Source organism: Chiroxiphia lanceolata, chromosome 9 (assembly GCF_009829145.1).
Source record: "Chiroxiphia lanceolata isolate bChiLan1 chromosome 9, bChiLan1.pri, whole genome shotgun sequence".
NCBI classification, from domain to species: domain Eukaryota; kingdom Metazoa; phylum Chordata; class Aves; order Passeriformes; family Pipridae; genus Chiroxiphia; species Chiroxiphia lanceolata.
In genome coordinates this window covers 21,736,765-21,761,203 of record NC_045645.1, presented here as the reverse complement: position 1 = coordinate 21,761,203, position 24,439 = coordinate 21,736,765, and the positions used below count along the sequence as shown (strand labels likewise).

Below are 24,439 nucleotides of genomic sequence, written 5' to 3'. Positions count from 1 at the left end.
CTGTCCTGCAGCATGTAAGACCTACTGTTTTAATTTCTAGTTGAGGAAATTAAAAACAACGGCAAGCTACTAAGCTGTTTTGCCACCAAAGTCAATTTAGCCCCTTGCTGTCTTTGGCCAAAGAACAGACATACAATGCATAGGGCTAACGCTTAACTACCTGCAACATCTCAGTCTGCCAAAAAGGTATGATGCGTCACAGCACCACAAAAGGTCTGATGAAACTAATTTGTCAAGACTTAGTCTAAAAGGAAAAAAAAAAAAAAAAGGAAGTTCTGATTATGACCTCTCTCATACTTCAGATGGGAAATCATACAATACTATCTCAATACAGTTTTAACCTCACTTCCCCAAAAAATGAAGGAGTATCTGATGTCAGAGCATGGCCAGTTCTGCTTAACTAATATGACCATTTATACATTAACTGTTTCATTAAAGAACAAAACAAATTTCTTATGTGTTTTATCTTACATCTCTACAATGAAGCTCCACTAATAACCAAGTACTGCTGCTATTGCAAAGTGCTTGAGTAGAACATCCCACTGGTTCACAGGCACTAAAGGAGAAACTAAACTACCAGTATTCTTTACAAACAAAACTTGAATATGTTCCTAAGAAAGCCCCAGAGAGCACAGTGAGAATCTGGAGAAATGTTCCCAGTGGAAGATTTTATGTAAGCTAACAGGAAGAGATTTTCAGAGACTAATCTGTCACCAATTTTTAATGGTTTAAAACAGTGTTCTTTGCAAAGATCTTGTCTCAATATAATGATATAAGAACTACCAGAAGAGTGTGTCTCACAAGAAGTCTAAATCTATTATGCAGAAATACTAAAACAAAATAAAAGGTATCTTCTCAGTTCATGTTGCAAGCAAGACCAAAGACTACTGGTTATAACAGGGTTACAGAGTATTTTTACTAGGCACTACTGTAATTCAAACACACAGCCTGTATTTCAAAATAAAGATGAGATAAAAATGAGCCTCCTTAAAAAACTGACAAACTTCTTTAAAAAAGGCAGTACACAAACCATCATTTCATGTTTATTTTTAATCACAGTTTCATGGTAATTACATAACTATAAATATATCTTTATTACCTCTGAGAATTATTTTTGTTGTGTTTTCTAATAATGTCCATAATATTATCTCCTGTTACAAGGCTATTTTGTAACTGTTTAAGTCTCTGTTGTTCCCTTCTCTTTTGGTCATGCAGATATGGGGAATTAAGCAGCTGTGGGGGAAGAATGATGCCTGTAGGTTTTACTCTTTTTACAACGTCCCAAAAGAGCTTCTTGCTGTTGTTATTGATAAAAGTAATTGCAGTTCCGCTGTGACCCAGCCTTCCCGCTCTTCCAACCTGAAAAAGCATGAATTAATTTTAAGTTATCAATACTAAATGGAAGTCCTTCAAATAGCCCTAAAGTTTATTTTCTGTTATAAAATAGCAAGTAACACAAGTGACAGGGTCAAATCTCTAACACAAAGTTACTTACAAAATACTTCCTGAATTCAGGATATGTAGATCTGAAGCTTTAGCTTCAATGCATCTAAAGTTATGACTTGCTTATGAGACATACCAGAAGTCCACTATTGATACTGAGACATGTGACACAGCCTATGGGCAAAAGCTTACAGCAGATCTGATCCAAATAAAATGTTTTTCAAAAATATTTATTATAGAGATGTCACATACATGTATCAAGCACAAGATGTACCAGCACGGCCATAGAAATGCCCTTTACTTTCCATGTTCTAGTAACTTTAAATTCAGCAATTTATTTATTTACCTGGTGTACATATTCATCCATACTTGAAGGCATATCAAAATTCACTACCAGTTTGACGTTGACAAGGTCAAGCCCTCGTCCAAGGACTCCAGTACTTACTATAACTTCATACTTCTCTTGAAGTAATCCCTGGCAAGGGAGGAACAAATAAAAATTAGTTCTTTCTAGCTCATTTTTATTTTGAACCGCTCCAAGCATAGGCTAAGGGCTAGTGTGTAAGAACAGTGTAAGAACACAGCAAGTGGGATTATTCTATTGTAGAAGAGATAATGACTCCCCTGTATTCTTGATTTAAACAGGAATATAATCCACAGAGATAATTCAAGAGAGATCAAACCCACAATTTTAATTCTAAAAAATAATCAATTTAAGATAATGCATATTTAAATTTCCATTTCAAAGCAAATAACCTAGGAAACAGTCTCCAGTATTTATCTACATTAAAAATGGCATTATTATCTTCAGTTTTGCGTGGCCCCATCTGTCTCCCCCAGCACTACCTCAGGAATTACTGCAGAAAAGCAGTCAATTATGACTTCAGTCATTCAAGCGAAGCCACCTTAAAAAAAATGGCCTTTTAAAAATCTACCAAAACTCCCGTAACTTTAGGAGGCACAAACCTGTAATATGTCTGTTCTTTCCACCTGAGACTTTTCAGAATGCATAGCTGTGCACTGCAATCCTGTAATCTTATGAACAGCATCACTCAACAGGTCTGCTCCTAGTTTACAGTCCACAAACACTAACACTGGAGGCTTGAAGAGCTTCTCATCCTGTAAAATTAAAACAGTTTGTATAAAAAGGTTACCAATGGCAATTATTGGCTGCCCATCATCAGCAGATTAAATTTCTTCTGCTCTTTATCTCCAACATTAACAAGACTTTCAGATGAACAAATGTTTCTAGACTTTAGATAAGAACAAGATACCAGCCATGAAACTTTACAAAGCTGTACATTATAAACATATAATGACTTGTAGACTCAGAAGCCAATTTTATATCAACACATGTATTTTTTTACAAGTCAGAAGTTTTCAAGTAATTCCGAATTTCTTTAAGTTCGGAGATCCAGTTAAAAGATTCTTATTTACCTCTTGGATAACCTCAGTCAAACATCCAAAATCACCCCCATTTCCTCATAGAAAATACATGGGAGTGATGGGAGTGGAGTAATCCCTGAAACTGCCCTTAAAACTCTTACACTGCAGAACTGCTGAAGTAAGTGCAGTTACATGCTTCACCTCACTCCACCTCTTCACTACATACAGATTAGAACTAAAGATGAGACCCTGACAGAGATGTGTAAAGACACGAGTATCTTTATAAACTGTTCTTATGAGAAAAATATTAGACTTACATTTAGTATTTCAAACAGCTTTTTCTTTTTAGATGGTTCTTCTACCCACAAGATAATCTGGCGAACATTGGAACATGGCAGATTCTTCTCTCCAATCGTTATTCTTACAAAATTGTGCAGAAGCTGATTTGCCAAGTGTTCAATGCCCACTGGAATCGTGGCTGACACCAGTATGGTTTGATGATCCTGTGAGATGTCTTCCAAAATATCCAACACTTGCTGCTGGAAACCCATTTTTAACATGGTATCCACCTAAGTGAAAAACATTAATTTGTACCAGAGTTTTCCATGAAGAGCAGGACCCTGAACTTGAATTGACAAAAGAACCATAATGTGTATGATGTAGGAGTATTTACAGTCAGAAGAAAAGGTGAGAAAATTAAAAACAAATTATTCACACTGGTCTAACAGTATTACCCTGTCAGGTATCTAAGTCTTTTACAGCCAATAGAAGAGGAGTTGTTCAAATACATTTCAAATTGTATTAAAAAAATTAAATTTTCTCTTAGGAAATGTATTGTATCTTTATAACAAACACTCTGTATGTTTAATCAGTTAGACCAGCCACTCACACTGGCTCTTCAAGGAAATACAGCTCTGATAAATAAAAACTTACTTCATCCACCACTACAATTTTTATGCCATGCAGTTGAACAGAACTTTGCTTTAAAATCTCAAGAAGCCTTCCAGGTGTTGCTATTATAACCTATTAAAAAACAAACAAACAAACAAAAACCCAAACAAAACCACAAACAAACAAACAAAAAACCAAACAAACAAACAAAAAAAACAAACCAGGAGTTAGAAATTCCATGAAAGAACAGATGACTTTCCTTTCCTAGAAAAACTATGAAGTTACAGCAGAGATAACAAGGGCTATAATTAGTGAAACTACTTGCCTTCAAATAAGTCATAAAACTTTTAAAGATAACTTAAATTACAGAGGCTCAACAGGAAACGGAACCTTTTAGAACTCTAACGGACATGTCTAAATTACAAGCAATATAATCTGCATGAAAAACAAACTACTTTTTGCTGTAAATTACAACTCCTTGTCTGATAAAATAGTATATTTTAGTCTTTGAAAGCAGCAATATCACCCATGAAACTTTTTAAAACAAACAAACAAACAAAAAAGTTTAATCAGAAGTCAAAATATTTTTAAAAATTGTATTGCTGTAAAATTTTCAAGAGCTAACAAACATTTTAGTAGTTTAGACTTGGAAAAAACATATCCTTGTGTGCTCATACATGTCAACAATAACATTTTTCTTTTCTGTGAATGTCATGAAAATGTAACGCCCCACTCCAAGTCCTTACCTTAACACTTTGCCTGAGCCGGTGAAGCTGTGGAGGCAGTGGCAAACCTCCTACCAGGAGAACTGTTCTCATGTTTGGTAAACCAGCCATCAGTTCCTTAGCTTGTCTCTCTATCTGAATTGCCAACTCCCTTGTTGGTGCCAAAATAAGGGCAGATGGAGTTTCTGTCTAGAAAGAGGGGGAGAAATCTAATGAACATGGGAGTGCTCTATTATTTTGATAAAAAGCTTTCAAAATTAAATCTCCCAACATAATTTTTTACATTACAAACAAAAATTATTTTAAACAACAAAATAAAATTATTTCTTGACATATACATGAACTCGTTCAGTGCCCTGAAGATGAAGAATGGGAAAGATCATGTACAGAGGTATTATTCATTGACACTCCAACTTTGTGCATGTTATTATAAACATACAACTGTCTTGCAGACTTTAATGATAATCAGACAGAGGAAGTACTGGAATGCAATACACCTGTTCTTACATGTTCTTACATAATGCTTTTATTCTTAAAACTAATGCTAAAGTACTTTAGAGATTAAAAGAGTTGCTTAAATAATCTCTCTTCATTTGTAAGAGTTTATGCACTCGTTTGTGAGTGTATATACATATATTTGTAAAGGTATCTAACCAGTGAGAAACATCAACTAGAATCAGGTCCAGAATGTTCACATATGTTTTTATAAATAAAACCACCAAAGAAAAAGCAATACTGACCCACACACAAGGTACTCAATACTATTTGCCATTACTTCTTGTCATACATTCATGTCCTTATGAAGCAAAAACTTTCTTAATTGCTTTTTCCCACAGAATCAAAGGTGTGACTGGGTAACTAGAGGATTTCAGAAGTTATATTACCCCAAATTCCTGCAGTTATTTGATGGTCAACCAAATATATTCCAAGAGAAATTACTCTGTGAAATTAAGCAAATGTCAACAAATCTCTTTCAGCCTTCTGACATACCAAGACAGAGGAACAACTTCTCACAGAGGGTTGGAATTACTTTCACTTTCTATTTTAAGTCATTTAGGAAGCATACCACAGAATTTCATTACCTTTCTTAAAAGGGAGGAACTCTACACTTGGTAATATTAATAGTTGCTTTATCTCCTGACCAAAGTGAAAAAACATTCAAAATCATTAAAATTAATCAGCAACACCCCCCACCCCCAAGAACCAACACTCCATCGATCAAAAGTAAAATAAATCACTGAATGTTAATTAAAATCACAACAGTCACATTCTCCTTCACATTGGGAATCCAAAAGACAAAGTTGCAAACCACACTCAAAACATACAAAGTTCCATTACCTCATTCAAAACCTTCATAATAACAGGGAGTAGGAAGGCTGCTGTTTTTCCAGAGCCGGTGTCTGCACTAGCCACAATATCCCGCCCCATTAGTCCAACAGGGATCATTTGCATTTGGATGGGAGTTGGGACTTCATAGCCAGAATTCTTCAAATTATGGTTTAAAGTTTCAGGAAAACCACAGTGTTCAAACTCTACAATAGGTCTTGGAACTTGCTGGCCCTGGACAGCAATACCCAGCTGCAGCTTAAGGTTCTCAACCTGCTCATCTCGCAAACCTAAAATAAAGGAATGATCTTTGTAGAAATAAGGTGCATGAGGCAGGTGAGCTTCTGCTTCAGAGTTTGTGAGTTGATCAGATGTCAGCTGTTCTTCCTTTGCTTGAGTTTGTAGAAGGTGTTTGGCTTTACACTCCAAACTACAAACATCTTCATCTGTTTTATCGCAGATATACTCTCCATAGCGACCACACACCACACACACAGGTTCTCCGGGTTCTGCCCAACGCTGGGATTTGCTGAAGGATTTTATGGGTTCTTCCAAAGGGCTGTCTTCATCAGTATTTTGGCTGTCCTTTCCCAACGTTGCATTAGCAGCATCAAGGTCTCCAGCTACAGGCTCTGTGTGTTCTTGTACAATTTCATTCAAATTGCACGCTGAAGGAAAAGTTTCTGTTCTAACTGACTTACAGTCTTGGAACTTGGTGGTGTCCTCTAGCAAAGGTCCTCCAGAAGACAGTTTATTTTTCTTAGCTGTACAGCTTTTGTCCTCATCAGCAGTCCTCTTGACTTTAACAGATCTTGGTAAAAACATGCTTCAGTACACTAGAAGGCAAATGGTTACAGTTGTTAGAAACTAGTGCTATTGAGAAAAGTACATATACTGTTACCACAAAAAAAAGTCCAGCAAATATTTGCAAACCCAGGCACGAACTCTCACTCCCTGAAAAGATCTAGAAACTGCCTTATTTAAAAATTATCTTGGTATTACAGTGTTCATGCAATGTCAAGTAGTATTTCAACAGTGGAAGCATGGAACAGTACAGAGATCCACCTACAGGTAGTTTTCACTATTAGACCTTTGCAGCTGAGTAAAAACTTTGGTTTTGACTGCATGGAAATTTATCTAGTTTGAGTGTCAGTCATATTTAAATCCTTGGAGAGTTGTTTCTAGGATGAAACTATGGAAGCAAGCATTCTTCTAAGCTATATATAAAAATAAAAAAAAAAATAAATTTTGAAAAATATGTCAAATTCAGTACAGGACCCACTCAAGACCACTCCTTTTGTTGTCCTTTTCAAACTCCACTCAAATTTAAAAGGTTGCACACTTTTGCGATGTTTAGAGTCCAGATCCGTTTGTTCGAGGTGTCCAAAAAAGAGCAAAGGCCTACATGATTAATTTGGCAAATCTCTACTGTAAAACAAGGAAGACAAATCAAGTGTCCATAACCAACCATAACTTTTATATTCTGAAACCTTCAGTAGTTGACTCTGAAAGCGTCAGATATTCTCACTAATCGTTTGCTGTCGTACAATCATTAAACAAAGTACACAAACCCCAGCAATTTTATTCTGAATAAATGGTACTGTGTATACCAGACTCTGAGAACTTCTTCTTACATTAGTTTTCTAAAACCCCACAAAGCTATCTCTGTGTTTACACCCAGCTGTGCCTCTGTGTAACTCGGAGCCGTCCAGCGGCTGAGGCAGCGGGGCCGGCCCGGAGCTCGGCGGGCAGACTGCGGGGCCCAGCGGACACTGCTCCCCCTCGCTATCGGACCAGAAGCCAAATCTCACCACTTAATTTTTCGAGCCTAATGAGGCTTTTCCACAACAAACCTCTTCGAAAGCTCAGTAGCCTCCCAGGTAAGGGGAGCGCTCAAGCAGAGTGCCGGGCTGACGGACGGGCTGCTCGGGAGGGACCCGCGGGGACCTCGGGCAGCCTCTCCCGCCTGCCCCAGCCTCTCTCTCCGGCAACGGCCACGCACCCGACGGGACAACACTGCGGAGCGGAGCCTTTTCTGCCCCCCAGCCGTCCCCGCCACCCTGCCCGCGCCCCCACCCCGGCCCCGGCGCTGCAGGCGAGGCCTGGCCCCGGCCCCCCTCGCCTCACGCACCGCTGCCGGCTTCCCGCGGGGCCGCACCGCCTCCCGCACAAAATGGCGGCGGCCGCGCGGGGCCGCTCCCGCCCACAGGCCGAGGCGGGGAGGGGCGGGTTCCCGGCTCCGCGGTTCCCGGCTCCCCGCTCCCGGGACCCTCCCTGCTCGGCCGGGGAGGGGCGAACCTGTCCCGGAGGTGGTAAACTCGGCTTGGATTGGGGTCTGAAGGCGCGGGTTTTGTCCACCAAAATCGGATTCGTCAGCCAGTGTAAAACAAGCCCAATAATTAGTAACTCGAGAGAGACATTGATTATTTCAGAGTTGCGCAAGCCTGAGTGCTCGGTGTTATTACACAGATCGAGCACATCAACTATCAGTACATTTTACTATTTATACATTTTAGCAAACAAAGGAATTAGTGCTCATTTGCTACAAGGTACATTGTTCTCCTAGTAATTAGTATTCTATTGCTTAACGATTCCCTCGCTTCTCATGCTAATTAGTCCATATGCCCAATCGTTCTCTTCTTTTGGGTCGGCGGGTTTCTCGGGTCGTGGTCTCTGAGTTAGTGGTCGCAATTTGCCCCTGCCAGAATTAACCATTTAACCAGTTGAAGCAGATTCAGCACAGTTGCTGAGTTGTCTTTATTAGTTTCTTCCTTATCTTGGGAGTACAAAACGTTCTTGTGGCCTGTAAATTCTGCATTCTTTGTGTCCACTATCAGAGGACATCCTTCTTCCCGAGCTTTGCTAACCTCCCCCTAGGTCTTGGATCACTGGAGCATGCCGAGACCTAAACAAGGCAATTCTACCAACAAGGCAATTCTACCAACAAGTTACTTGTCTTTCGAACACCTAGACATCACTTAGAGCTTTCTTGTTAGCTGCTATCTGTTTCACCAACTAAATCTCCCTTCTTGTTGATTAGCCTTGAAAGTATACAAAGATCAAACAGCAAAGAACATCCTTAGGAAAATTTTACATATTCCACATTTTGCTACAGGGTGCTGCCCCTCTGGCTCTGCAGGGGGGGCACGTCCAGGACTCCCACAGTTACAGCCAGAGCTGCCAGATGCTACAGACACACACGTTTGCACAGGAGGAAAATATTCCTGCTCCACATAACAGAGCTACAAGGTATGGGAGAGAAATGCCCAGTGGGTGCCCCACCCACTTGAAAGGGCACAGTGAGATAGCTGTTCACATACTGCAAATTGAGTAGGTTATTACTTTCAACAATAAATAAGCATATTTACACTACTTCACAAGGCATGGGAACACAAGAATTTATGACATTTCACTGCAGGGCACAAAACACTTTCAGACTGATCAACAACCTGTCTTTTGCAAGATAGCCCAGGTGTGACCACTGCCCCAGGCAAACCCAAGTTCTGGAAGAGAGCAGGAGGGCTTGGATGTGTGTCCACTCAGAAAGGCTGATGGCTTATCTGCTCGGCCATTGTGAACAGCGTAGTCACTGCCACTCCCTCGCTTTTCAAGGACTCATGTCACCACAGGGAGGTCAGTCAACCTGTCCCAGGTACTCCCTTCCAACACCAGGACCTGTCATAGGTGATGTTGCTGTGTCTGTACGGGCCCTGGTTTTGAGCACATGCAGCAAGAACAGAGTATTCCCAAAGTAAAAGTATACCCTATGACCATAAATGATTTGGTGCATGGCAAAGATATCCTGCTGGGAGTTCTCTGGGTTGATGTACTCCCAGGCACTCTAGATACCCTAAACCAGATTTTATCTTACCTCCCTCCCTCTCCTCCAGCATTGATCCCATTAGCCTGAAAGCATCCCCATTGACGCAGAGTTCCATTTCTGCCTCATTACTTTTGTTGGTGACTACAACCATCACCATTTCCGACTAAAGAGAAAATCCATAAATCCTAACAGTCCCTTTGGAAGCACTGTTTAATAGCAGTCCAGAGGGACAATCAGGGAGCCAGGAGGACGGGTGTTAAAACACAGACACAAAGCTGGGGGCTTTCAAAGAGCCACCTGTAGCTTTCTATAACATTCAAGTCCAGTCACACGTGAAACATGGTCTATCTTAAAGTATCCTGGAAATACAAAGTTAGTGCAAATAAAGGGGGTTTGGTCTCTCTGGGATTATTAATTAACTGGTAGAACTGGAAGAGACTATTGAACTTCTGGAAAGATTAAGTGGGCATTTCTAGACCAAAAAACTATCAGACACCTTTCACCCACACTCCATACATTCCTGTTAAAATCTCCACCTTTCTCTGATTCAGCCTCTGTCATTCCCTTTTGTTTGCACTGACTTTCTTTTCTTCATTTTCCCTCCCTAACATAAGTGAATTTCCTTTTCCTACTTCCATTTTTACAAGGTCATTTCCTGCAATTCAAAACATCATTTGCTAAACAAAGACCAGTATTTCAACAATATTCAGTATGATATGAGATGCTTCATACCCTATAGAGTTCATACACCAAAATGCAAATATCCCGTATGTATCAACTTTTTCTATTTTTTTTAGTGGATAACAGCAGTCAGAAAAAAACAATGTCACTTGGCAGGAAACACTGGGAAAGGTATATAGAACATTACTGTATATACTGTATCCACCTATATGGATGCTCCTTGTAATTCCCCATCACTCAGTCCCTGAGAAGGACTACACTACTGCTTGAAATTAAGTTTTAGGAAAGGACTCTATGGGTATTAAGAGGCATGAAAAGGCTTCCATGCAAGAGACAACTATGTAAACTCAACAGTCTGAAAAAGAGATGACTGAGGAACAGGTAACAGTAGATCTCCTGTACCTTGAGTGGCTCATAAAGGCTGGACAGCTGACAGTTCAAGCTTCCGCAGAATGCAGTAGCTTATTCTTAATTTACAGGGAGAAGATAATCAGTATAGATGTAACAAAACCTCTTCTGGAACAGATACTGTACTTTGTGAGCTCACTAAATAATTTTTTTTTCCTGGAATAAAGCATAAATGTTCTATTTCAGTTACTTACCTTTTTTTCAGAATGATGAAATATGTAAGAGTAAGAGAGAGCCTTGGTGAATTTAATTCCCATCCTCTCAGTTCTCGATGCTGCTAATCAGATCTGAGGTGAATGACATTTTAATAAGATTTCTGAATTCCAATTTTTGTAACCTTCAGTTCACAAAATGTCCCAGACAAGATGCTCTCAGATATGCTACAAAGGCTTTGTCTTGGTATTCTTCCTTCTAAAAACTAGTTAGTTCAAGCACTGACTGAATAAAGGTGGGGTTACATCCTGTTAGAAAACCATGAATAATTATAGACAGTAACTTTTGTACATTCTGGACAATTTATCTGGGAGTGTCATAATGGAGAATCTTAAGGTCTCCAGGGCAGCAAGGTAGCATTTGTATTTTGTATGATGACATTGTTATTTAATTTAGTTGGTAAAACACCAAGAATGTACAATATTCTCATCTTGCCTACGCTGCATGTGTTCCAGTACAATAGCTACCCAGGAAAGTATCACGTACTGTTATTAGAAACCCCTGTACAAATACAGTCCTTATATAATTAACATATCTCTTCACAGTAAATTCTAAAGTAAATATTAGGAGCTACAGCAATGTAGCACACACACAACCCCATATGTACAAAAGGACTACTATATGTTGTGACACAGATTCACTACATAACTATATAGCCACAGATTATTTCAACACTATGCAAATTTTTGTTAGAATATCAAAGACAACAACTATTAATTAAAAGTCAAAAGAAATAATGAAAACAATAACTCAAGCAAAAATTATTAATAGTTAAGTATCCCACTTTTTGGTTTATTTTAAATGATATCAAGAAGATTTTTTATATTCACTCATGCTTTCTGTATTAAATATACAGAAAGCAAACGTGGCAACTTGGATTCCTGCCCTCAGTTTAAAATCAAGTGCTGTGCCCTGTAACATCTCATAGCCATTCTTTAGGAGCATGAACCAACTTTTCCCATCACTTGCAAATAATAAATAATTCAGTAAAATAAGATTGGATTAAAGCAGGAGGCTGAAATCCCTCTACTCCCAGGCACGCTAAATCCATAAGAAACAGGCATTCTGCATACTAATTCCAAGAGAGTGTCCCAAGCATTTCCAAGAGCTGCCTGACTGTACTACGCACCTCAGCTCTCCACAGCAACACTGCCCAGAGTGACCCCATCAATTCAAACCTGTACCAGAATACAACCTCCAGGCACCTCTCCACCAATCTGGCAGGAAAGGTCTTCTCGAGTTCCACACAGGGATTTGATTGGCACGTAAGTACATCCCAAAGGGTAACTGTCCAAAACATTTTATCCAAAATATCCTCATGTGATGTCTGATTTTTCCACTTGGACTGAGCTCCCAGTGTATGAAAAACTACTGGGAATGAACTCAAATTAGAGTCCAACCAGCATCTCGTGCATCACTCCCTCAAGTGGCAAGTGCCAGGAGTGACAGATCTGACAATTAAAACGTGTCTAAAATCACATCAAGAGGGATAGCTTTGGGGTTTCTTTATGCTATTAATTATTTTAAATAACACATATCCTGTGTAACACTGTTCTACACCAAGGAATTACAGAGCTTTTGGGCTGTTTTATAACGTTATAATGGATGAAGAGCATTAAGTTTATGAAGATGTCAATTAAAGAATAAAAAAATTATTCTCTGGGTTTGTTTAGGGTTTTTTTTAAGTGTGCCACAATACATGTAATTGGAGTTAACAACACATCCACTGCTTAGGTGAAAGTGAGGGGGAATGTCTTTCCATTCAGAAGGCATGGAAGTCAAAGCATGTTTACATGGGGATTACATCTGATGCTATGAAACTAAATATTTTTCTGCTCCTTCAATGTTTGGGTATTTAGAAGCCACTCAGCATAGTTTTAGGTAGGTAGTCAACTGCAGCTCTAACCCAAAGCATATTTAATGAATAGTTCTTTGATTGAAGGAACTAGTGAGTCAATGACACCACTGGTTTCTGAATTACAGCTTTAAAGGAACCACACAGGAAAAATCCAGATAATCTAAAACCAAATAATGGTGGCTAACCATTAACTAGTCAATTTTGCTAATATTCATACAAAATGGCCTGATTTAGTACAGCTATTGCACACAGTATACTTATTCTGAGGCCCAGTTTTTCTAATTTTGCTTAATTTAAACAGGCAACTCCTAAGGTTTTAGAAAGCAAATAATCAGTAAAAGAAGACTTGGACTAATATTTTCAGGCTTCCTGAGCATTCTCTTTGTTTGAAGAGCCACATTCTAAGGAAACATTGGTCAATATTAGTCTCTGCAGAAATCTGTGGTAAAATCGGAATTTTAAAAAATTAATCTAATTAAATGTGAATTTTTAAAGCATATGACTGAATTGGTTTAAAAAAGAACTCCAAAAAACACCCCAACAACCAAACAACAGCAGTCCTGCCCTGAAGCTCCAGCATTAAATGCCACTAGTCCATAGGGAAATAACTGTATAGGGCAATTCATGAAAAAATTATGAACATAATTAATGTATGTGATTTTATGCTCAAATACTGCATATAATATTTACTTTGAAAACTGATGGACTCCCTAATTCAATATCATCATACCCTTAGCACAGCTATAAAAACTACAGTGAATACAGTTACCAGCTTCTTTGTGCAAGATACAGACCAGCTTTTTGCAGTTAAAAGGAATGATTTTAGGGTATGACAACCATTTAAACATATTCAAACTTACATATCTCTGTTGGGTCTCTGAGACCTAGAGAGCAAGAATTTGATCAAAAGACTGCAAAGACAATTGACAAATTCCAGAGACTTCAGTAAGCAGCAAACTGTAACCCAGAGAATTCAGGTGGAAATTAACAGGATTAAACGATCTTGAAATATAACATAATTAGAATTAAGAATTAAAAATTAAAAAATTCTCTCCTTTCATGTTAATCTCATTTTCTGAGAGGGTATAAAACCTTGTATTTGGAAAGCTGCTTATCAGTTTGTCATTTAGATTTGTGTTCCAGTTAATAAGGCTGTTTGGAGGCAAGAGAGATTGCCATCTATTCTAAAAGTAAGATAACACTCACACAACATGCACTTACTGAAATTAAACCCTTTCCCCCCTCTACTTTGGGGTCTCAGACAAAAGGATGGGAGAGGAAAAACAGAAATTCCACAAGAGACAACAGGAACCATTAGGTTCCAGCTTGCCAGATGACCTGTGTCCAATGTGTATTGCCACCTGCTCATCAATAAACTCTCTTTCAAATTGTATCACTTTTTAAGAGATTAAGACCTTTCTAATTAATCAGCAAGTATAATAAATATAACAGGTACATTGCATTCATATTACAGGGAGACAGGTGAAAGAAGAAGAGTTATAATCCACTAATGTGACAGATTGAAGGAAAAATTTATATCATAAGCCCTTTGAGTAAATGGATAATAAATTTCCCTTTTCACCAGGAAAGCTCCTATCAGCACTGCTAGTTTTGACAGCAGAAACTACTGTAAGAAAGGCCTGGAAAACATGCAAGAGAGCTGCTACAAACTAGACTTTTTATCAGTTGTTTTGTTAAAATTTATTCCAATATTAACCATTAGGTTTAACCTTCATGCTTCCCCACATTAGATTTGGTTCCCCTTCTATCTTTGAATGAAATCTTAAAATTGTCCTAGTTGAATCCCTCACACAAAAATTATTAAAGGATGGGTGTGGAACAGGTGTAACTTCACCTACAAAAAGTCAATTCACTGCTGCCAGAGTAGATGCCAAATTCAGGGTGTCCCTGCTACAAGTGACTGCCAGCTGTGACTTGCCTTTGGAAGGCACGGGCAGCCTTTACCAAGCAGAGGATGCCCCCAGCTCCTGCACTTTCTACCAGTGCTGGGCTTGGTGGCTACACAGCTCCAGGATTCCTTGAGGCCAGCCTTTACCACTGCTCTCAGTGACTGTTTCTGTTGGGCTCCAGCCTACAGATTTTTTAAGTTCTCAAAGGTCACTCTTTGAGTATTCATTGCAGTCTTAATAGTGTAAATAAAAAAATACACCTTGTGGATATTTTCTCCTACAGGCTCATCCTGCAGATCTCTGATATTAATTTCACAGACCTGGGTCGTAGTTGGCACTGATTTCACTAGCACAGAACTTTGTCACGTGCGAAAAAAAGGCATTGTACATGACTGCTAAGCAAAACAGAGGATACAAGTTTGTTTGGTTTGGGACTTAGTTTACCAAAACAAGTTACACCTGCAATTAAAATTCTTTCCAAAAGGATTGTAATGCAATATAAATACACGGTCAATATGTAGGCCATTTATCCATGACTTTTTTTTAATAGAAAAGTATACCAGATGGCTTTCATTTCCAAAGGCACAACACTTTTTTTAATTGCATACTTAAGGCTCACAGACCCCTAAAGTTAAACCAACAGATTTGTCCTTCTGAAATTTAGTTACTTTTCTAAACTTTGTTTGCTGTGAGAACATGCAGACAGTGCATTAGCTCAGCTTGATAAAGCACAACAGCTATTAAAAAACAAAAGCAAGCCTCAAAAATGCAACATATCTCTCACTACCACTCTTGAATGACTGCTCTCCATGCTGTTTATTAGGAAGATTCAAAGATGCCAGTAACCTTACAGCTAGTGACTGTAAGAACAGAGGGTAACAAGACAGAAATAATGAATGCCTCCTTGTTAAGTCATGTTGTTTGTGCTGTTCCAAGAGATCTGCCAAGAACTTTCCATGCAAACCTTATTTTTCTGGGATCTGTAACTTGGCTGCAAAAAAATCCATCATGATAATACCCACTTCAAAAGAATTTAGATTAGAAGTTTTAAAATACATTTTCACGTTTTGGTATAAATTCAATTTACACTAAATAAACAGTTTATCACTTCATGTATTTTTTAGTTGCTTTATTGCAAGAAAACCTCTGGTTAGCAAGTTTGCACCCCAGATCATTATATGTTTTCTAACTCTTGGGTATTAAATAAGTCTGAAGTATTGCAGTGTGAAAGGAAACTTTGTGCTGTATGGTCAAGCTTTCAGGGATGTGTATTTTCTTTTTAAGGAAGACTGTATGAAATTCATATGAAGCACTCATGGGATTCTATCTGCCAAACAATTCAGTGGAATAAATCTATGCTAATTCTTAATACAACTCAGCTGACCTGAGTGTAAGGGCAGATTGTGAAAAAGACTGTTCAACACACCGTTCTCACAAAATATAAGCCTAGAATTTCGTGTGACATTATGTCAGTTTGGGTTTGTTTTGTTTTTAAACAAATGATTTAGAGCTTTGAGTCATGCAGAAGTCCAATTTCCATTTCTTTTTCGGCTCATGACCCACTAGGACAAGGTCATTTTGTACAGTTCCTGGCCAAAGCAATATTCTTTCCTGTGGCAACTAGCAAGATATATAGAAATTAGATTTCAGGCACAAAAGAGGTTGCAGCCCAAGCTGAGGAAGCTCTCTGTCAGGTAATAGCCTGGTGTCACAAAACAAGAAGGCTATGATAGTTTCCCAAGTGGACAAAGGTGGTGGCTTAGACTTACACCTATAAGGAATAAACATCCCAGCAATTTAAAACTATAGAAGATAATAAAAACATATAAATATTATCAATATCAATAAATTATAAACTGTTATGAATATATATGGTGAAATCATTTCAAAAGAAACACTAGAAGGAACAGGCCACAAAACAACATGAGACAGAGTAGCTTAAAAAGGTTTCTGCTCATTTTCTTGGCTATCTTGGGTTTTCCCTCCTAGAGCACCTTATTCCTCAGAATATTTATACTTACCTCACAGTTCAAGACAAATTAAAATTAAGTAATCCTATGAAACCACAGTTCCCCTGAGATTATTTGCAATTCAGCTAACATGCTGGGTGTATAAGGATATTACCATTCTTGAGGAGTTTGCATGAACTGGAGCAAGTCATCGTACTCAGATTCTCATTCTGCTCAGTTCCAGAGTAAACTAAAGCTGCAGGGGAACAGTTCCCCTTGACATTACCAAGGTAAATACTTGAAAAATAGAGCACTACTGCACTGTACAATTTGAAAAAAGAAAAACACGGGTAGCTAGATGAGAGACAAGTAAGAACAAAGAGCTCCTAGCAGATCAGTGGAACTTGGAGCAAAAAGGCAAAGTAGCCAAAAGGCTTCTGCATTACTGACACTGTCTGCTCTGCAAGGAGCCACAAAGGGAGGCAGTGGTTACAAGAGGGTGTTGGCCCTTGGAAGCATGACATGTCTTTCTTTAATCATTAAAAGAGCCAGCAGATGCACAGACAGAGCATCTCCATTCACATGGCTCTTAATCTTCTGTTGATACACAGGAAACCTGCTCTCTAGCAGCACCGAGGATATTTCTGTGGCAGTGGGCTCTCTTAAATAATGAAATCAGAGCAATGTAATCAATCAATTTGGATATTTCCATTCTTTGTGCCAACAAGTGGAACCATGGCTGCTCCCTGCCCAGGTGGGACAGCAGAGATAACACTCCGTGCATTAACAGCGCCATGTATATTACAGAGCATGAATACCATATGAGGACAGAATAACCAGAGAGACTTATCAACCTTTTGTAGTTAATTTCTCTTTTGAAACTTTGTAGAAAAAAGAAATCACCCAGGCTTTTTTCTTCAAATACAAATAAACTGCATGACACCTTTAATCCAGAAACCCAATTATATATACACCTACATTTAATTATGTCTGTAGCACCAGTAATTTCAAAAGGGAACAGCACATAGGATTAACCTAAACTTAAAAAAAAATCCTTCTTGGAGTCAAATATATACACATACACACAAACACACATTTAGTTTAAGGCAACTATTAAAATAATTGTTGCTCTTTCCATGTTTCTAATATATATTGAAATTGGGCAGTATTTAAATCAAATTGTTCTATACACAGCTTAAACATCTCATACATTTTTCTATCTTGAACATAAATTAAGTTATGCCAAAAGATAAATAAATGTAACACAGTTCTATACACTCAGGTTGTGATGACCTTACCATAATCAAAATCTCCAACACCATTGAGGATAACTATATATAAATGGTTACAATAAAAATCTTTAATATACACTTTCCACATCTAATTTTTAAAGTTACCAGCTATGTACACCTGCTCCCTAAAGAAATAAAAAAATTCCTCAAAAACTTACAATTTCTCAGTAATTTAAGGGAAATGGAAACTGCTTAAAAAACAGTGACATTTTGGAGCATGATGTTTCAAAGAAGACATATATTAAAAACCCCACTGTCATTGGGCAGTCTGCTGTTCTATTCCCTTGCTCACCCCTCCTCATACATATTCACTACCACACCTTCCCAAAAAAAAAGAATTTCACTGCAGTGAAATGATAGCAGAAATGCAGTGTTCAAACACAGTGTTTACCGCTGGTCTCATTCAGACACACATGAGCTTCAGTGAAAACTGGAAGCAGGGCCAAAACATGCAAAACTGAAGTCTATTCATGCTCTGCTAATAAACCATGTATATGCTCAAAACAAATGAGCTTTTATGAATGTTCAGATCTTTCTTCACATGTAGAAGCCGCATAAAAAAAGCCAGTCAGAGCACGAAAAAGTACACAGTTTTGTACTGACTCTCATTCAGACTCAGTGAAAAAGCCCTAGTAACTGATTTAAACTTCTTATACGTGAATGCACAATTTGAAAACTAAAGTCATGTCCATTTTCCTCTGAACTTGGCTGCAGATAAAGCATTATCTGACAACTACCATAATGGTAATAAATATGGCATTTTAGTTTTGTACAAAGTTTATAATAAAACATATCAGTTATAGCAGGGTATTTGTTTTCTTTACAGACAACCTGGCAACAGTAGAGCGTCAAGAAGGAGAAAGCCTTGGAATTACGGAGTATTGCACAGCACATGTGGGAAGAAAGCTCATCTAAAATCTCCTAGAACAAGAGCAATTCCAGGAGATGGGAAGAACACAAAAGCAGCCAATGCGAAAACCAGATTAAAAAAATTAAAAGTAAATTTAAAAATCTGAGGAAAGAAGGCACCAAAGTAACCAGAGAAAAAGACAGAACAAATCAACCAGTCCTGAGTGTTGAGGGGGATGAGAGGTTTTGCCTCTCACAGACCACAGATCTATTGTCTGACTGGTGACCCAGCAGAATTGGGAGGGAAGATGTAGATTCCCACCCCTCAACACCTTCACAGAGCTACATTAGGCCAAAGCCAAGTTGAGGAAATGAAAACAGTAGCATCCAAGTATTAAGAGAAGTGACAGTTAGGTACCACATTTGACTCACATCGGGAAGCTTTCTGGTTGTGCAGATTTCAGTAGCAGTAAATGAGTTAAAGTAGGTATCATTCCACCTTTTTCCTTTTTTAACTGTATCGAAAATCACCAACAATTCAAGTAAAATGTCAGACAAACGTTTATTTTCCCTTTGACTCATGACTCTACTAGAATCTATAAAGCTGTTAAGCTGTTTTATTCCCTTTTAAATGCCTCAGCACTTTCTGATTACAAATTATTAGAACAATCTGAAAGACAGTAATTATGTAACTGTTCTTGTACTTTTGTATCATCCTGAAACAGGAAGAACATACTCCCTTCCAAAATCATGCTCTGAGAAAATTCCTAGCTTGCAGAAACTACATACATGCATGTCAGTAACAATGCCAAAGAAGTGTAATAATTCAAACAATCACTCACTTGATTATCATAGAATGGCCTGGGTCGGACAGGACCTTAAAGGTCATCTAGCTGTAAGAAAAAGAGCTTTGAAGAGCTGCCAGCTCTGGTCAGCTCCTTTGTCCCTAAGGACAGTTTCCCAGGGGATCTCATTCACCAACTCCTTAAACAACTGGAAGTTCATTCTTTCAAAGTTCAGGGTCCTGACTTAGCTCCTCACCAGGCTCATGCTCCTTGAGATCACAAACTTCACCAGGGAGTGGTCGCTACCCAGGCTGCCACCAATCTTAACCTCTCTAATGAGCCTCTGCATTGGTGAGCACCAGGTCTAGTAATCCTCTTCTGGCTGGTTCACCTAATACCTGGACCAGGAAATTGTCCCCCTACACACTCCATGAGTCTCCTGGACTGCTTACAACCAACTGGATTGTGATTAAAAAATATAATTTCTTAACTCTTACAGTTTTACCACTGCTTATAAAGAAGTACATTTAATAAAAGGTCTTAAGTTTAAGAGGCTGGAATATCAGTAACTCCATTTCACAAGTCATCTCTAGGCTGGAATAACTTCACAGAATGACTTATAGATTGCCTGTTCAACCTCACATACGCAATATAAACCTGCTGAAGTCAACAAGCTTGTTCCTTAAGGTTCACATTGGGACATGACTGGCTCTTGGGCTGTATGTTGACAGTCTGACAGCACCACATTGAGTTGTACATGCTGCCTCTTTGCCAGAGGTTACAGACCACAGGGTGTATCCCTCCCCTCAGCCAAAACCATTTCTATCATGACTGATATTCTCTAAGCTAAGGCAAACAGATGGGATCATCTTAATTAGGCAAATTTGATAACAGCAATTAAAGACAATATGCCCACGGTGTTATTTCAAGTCTGTTTCCAACATTGAGCATTGAAGCATTACCCAGCAGAATAGTTGCTGTGAGCTGCTGTGTTTGTGGATTTGCCCTAATAGCACCAGCTAATCTGAAATGGGAATGTGCTTACTACCTTTCACACGCAGCCTGATAAGATGGCTGTTCACTAGCACCAAGTCTGTCTACAGACAGTGCCATTGCAAAAACAGTAATGGTATTGCTAATTTAAAACATTTTACTCTACCTTTATCATCAAGTATTGTGAAGGAAGAAACTATGCATGAAATGTTATTCCAGTTTGAACACTCTAGCCTGAATTTAGTCTACTGCTTTCTACTCTACATCCTCTTCGGAAGCTAAGTGAATCCTAAACCAAGTGAAAAAAATTGTATGAAATTGTTAGTCAGGACTCATTCCACTATCTCCCAAGGTTATAGCTATTAGCAACAACTGCCATCCACACCATTATTCACAACTTAATGGTCATATTTGTTCCTTTTGCCTGATGCTGACTACAGGCGTGGTGCACCCACTGCATAGATGACCAGACACATGACAGTGAAGAATCAGGCCTATGATGTAACCACAGGATAAAACTAGTTAAATGGGTTTCTAATTTGGGGTAGAGGGAGAGGAAAGGAAATGAGAAATAAGGTAAAAAAAAAAAAATCTGTGAGCTGATTGTTTTAATTCTCAATACTTTGTCTTTCCACTTGGAATTAACATTAAAGTATTAAATACTCTGCAGCAGAAAGATTGTGTACAGAACAGATTATCACTATTTCAAATATTTTAAGATAGATAAACAGGATCAGAAAGGCATGACTCCTCACTCAGTTTTCCTGTTTATTTACCCTGAGCAATTAGAGCAAATTTTAATAATTTTCCATGTTGGCTGTTGATATCTTTGATAATGCAATAAGCAAGATGACACTTTGGCATGTCTGCAAAAGTAGAAGAACTGGCACAAGAACTCCAGAAGCTAGTGATGATGTCTTCTTTTTCATTTATTAGATTTTATATTCATGCATTCACTTCTAAGAGCACTAAGCAAATGAAAAACCACTTTGATTGCAGTTACCACAAGACAGCATTTTCAGATTTTGTTTTGTGACTCTGAACAGGTTTCATTGGCACAAATGCCGCACCCACAACAATGTCTGCATTTTAGATTAGACTGTAGCAATGTCTATATACGTATCTATTCATAATTGCCATTTCTGAGATGTATTCTCTGAAACAGTATTCACTTTTTCCTTTTTTTAACTGAGAAGGGACTCATGACTGCAAGAATTTTTGAATTTCAGACTTTGCTTCAGGTAAGCCTCACTAGTCCCAGTACTATGTATACTATAGTATATAGTATATATAGTGCTATATGTACTACAGTACATATGTATATGTGATGTTTTGCAAGTGCATGGGAACAGATTATAAATACAAGAGTACTTCAAATATAACTGATGATTTCTTATTTGGATTATTTCTTTTAGAAATCTGTTTCCGCAAGTTTCATATAATTTTATAGGAACTAGTTTGTAATCTTTTGATCTCTTAAAGTGGATCCTATCTCCATCACAACTAAATAATAGCCTTATAGTTTTCCTAAGCATGTTTTCCTGTATGTTGATCTAATTTTTAGGCATTTTCTTAGTCATATAAGAAACAAACTAGTTGGGATCTGGAGTATATTTTTTTTTCCATAGCTCTAATCATTTGAGGGTTTAAAGCTTATAAATTTCAGATGTTTGTTGTTAAATATGCAGGAAGAATTAATAAAGTTTTCTAGTGGCAGTATAAAAAAAAATAGTCAAAATAACAGTAAGTTTCTAATATATTTCCAAAGAATGTGTAAAAAATAATTCAGGAAAATGTGCAAATGTAGCTCTTACTTTAGTTGTTGAAAGCTAAGCATATACTTTCTGAATAGAGAACATTTTCCCAAGTCACACCTGTATGTTAATTTGCTATTGTTATTACTATTTCTGCTGCAGAGGATCTGGGAATTTCAGTCTTACGCCTGCTAAAGCAAGGATTTCTCAACTTTCCTCCTCCCCTCTCCTCTGCTGAATACTGCCCACAGCAGCTTCTAGTTTTGTAGCTCGCGAGGTACCACTTATGAGTGGTATGCATGACAGTTTGGGAATCCCATCCCAGAGAGCATATGGGGAGATACTCGGCAATAATTTCTTCAAATGTTGACCTCCACAACCCTTTCATTTACTCATTATTAATAAATATAGATACATGTCAGTAAATCTTGCTTCATATTCATGATGTTTGTCTCACTGTGTACATGAAGTGCTAGAAGCACACATAGCCACACAGCAATGGAAAAATCTCTGTCCAGATCGATTCACAGTTCAATTGAAACATGAAGAAATAACAGTCTAGCCCGAATATTATTTGAGACCTTGCAATGTCATGCTAAGACTGTGTCTAAATATTCTTTTCCAGACTCAGGGGAGCAACAGAAAACCTCAAAATCAACCCACCTCAGGCCGCTGCCCTCCACTACAAGAGGTTGGGAACACACTCACTGAATTACCATAAGGGACAAGTCAGCTAATAATTACTATAAGTCAGGAGTGGTCCTTAAGCGATTCAAGAAAGCTCAACCAGATTAAAGGGGGAAAAACAAGTACAAAAAGAAATTATTAATTTCTGGCCAGATCAGCTTCTTGAACTGGCTCACCACAGAGCTGCTAGAGCAACCAGGCTGGCGGGGAAGGAGGGCACACTTCGACATTGCACCAGCCTATACATACAATATATACATATTGTATATACAGTATATACAATAACTATATACACAATAACCTACAATAACTATTTGTTGCCAAACCCCGGAGATGTACCACCCGCTGGCGCTGCGGGTCACCCGATGACACAGTGCCCGTGCCGAGAGAGGCAGTGCCTCCCGCCAGCCTTCCATCACCAACACGGCCGCACCCTCAGACCCGCACTTCAAAGCCAACCCATCCAGTTCTCTTTGAGTCAGTAATCACCCAGTTACTGCTCCTGCCGTGACTAATACTTCTCTCCACGCTGCCCCTGTTAAGGTGATTCTCTACTTCCAACAACAGCCCATCTACTTGGCACGACAGCAGATGGTCTCTAAGGCAAATCGCTACTCCTGCCTGCTATTACAGTGATTACGTGACCAGGCCCTGAACCATTTTAAGGCTTTGTCATTTTTCTACCCGAGCATTCTTAAAGTTATTTATAGACGCGATTTAAAATAGGAGGGACGAACGCCCAGGGGCGGGATGCTCAGCCCGCCTCCCCGGCAGCGCTCCGTGCTCCGGCCACCGCCACTCGGTCCGCCGGGGCTCCCCCGCAGCCGGGCGGCTCCTCAGCCCCCTCACACCCGGGACACGCCGGGGCTGATCCGATCTTGCCCGACGCCACCGCCGAGGGCCCGTCCGGCCCCGCCGTGGAGAGAAGCGACGCCGGAGCAGCCCAGGGACACCGCCCTTTCCCACCGCCGGGCACCGCCGGCACCCCCTGACCGCGGGAAACGCTCCGCCCTCTCCCGCCGCCGCCGGGGTAAGGCCGGGCTGGGCCGAGCCTAAGCCCGAGTCTGAGCCTGCCCGCGCTCCCGCGGCCGCCCCACCCGAGGACAGACCCACCTCGCGCGCCCCCGCCTGCCGCGGCGTCGGAGCCCCCGTGGGCTGGGGGCGGCCCCGGGCCCGCCCCGCCCGGCCGGGGAGGCGGTGGCGGCACATGCGCAGCCGCGCTCCGCCCGTCCAGTGCGGCAGCCGCGGGTGTGGAGCCGCAGCGGCAGCGCCGGGCGGGAGCGGGGCCGGGGGGCGCCGGGGCCGCCGGGCAGCGCCGGGGGAGCCCGCACTGCTCCCGGCCCGCACAGGCGCCGCTGGCGCGGTTGCGGAGCGGAGCGGGGCTGCGCGGCGTTTTGGGGCCGGTCCCCGGCGTTTTGACATCCCGGCGCCGGGAAGGGCCGCGTCCCGGCCTGCGGCGGCGGCGG

The 24,439-nt window shown here is 39.8% G+C and overlaps 1 protein-coding gene across 4 annotated transcripts; it reads right to left on the bottom strand.

Annotated features, from left to right (window-relative positions):
* Positions 1-891: 891 nt before the first annotated feature.
* Positions 892-24,153, bottom strand: DDX59 (DEAD-box helicase 59). Of its 4 annotated transcripts, none has more exons than XM_032696840.1 (8): positions 7,903-7,972; positions 5,784-6,607; positions 4,467-4,634; positions 3,763-3,852; positions 3,147-3,398; positions 2,410-2,562; positions 1,790-1,918; positions 892-1,359 (listed from the first exon to the last, which is right to left on the bottom strand). In XM_032696840.1, the coding sequence occupies exons 2-8, from the start codon at positions 6,594-6,596 to the stop codon at positions 1,096-1,098; spliced, it is 1,869 nt and encodes a 622-aa protein (XP_032552731.1). In that variant the 5' UTR covers positions 6,597-6,607; positions 7,903-7,972; the 3' UTR covers positions 892-1,095. The 4 variants fall into 4 exon arrangements, with proteins under 4 accessions (XP_032552731.1, XP_032552730.1, XP_032552732.1 ...); XM_032696839.1 differs by lacking the exon at positions 7,903-7,972 and adding an exon at positions 7,583-7,761; XM_032696841.1 differs by lacking the exon at positions 7,903-7,972 and adding an exon at positions 7,625-7,761.
* Between the last annotated feature and the right edge of the window lie 286 nt (positions 24,154-24,439).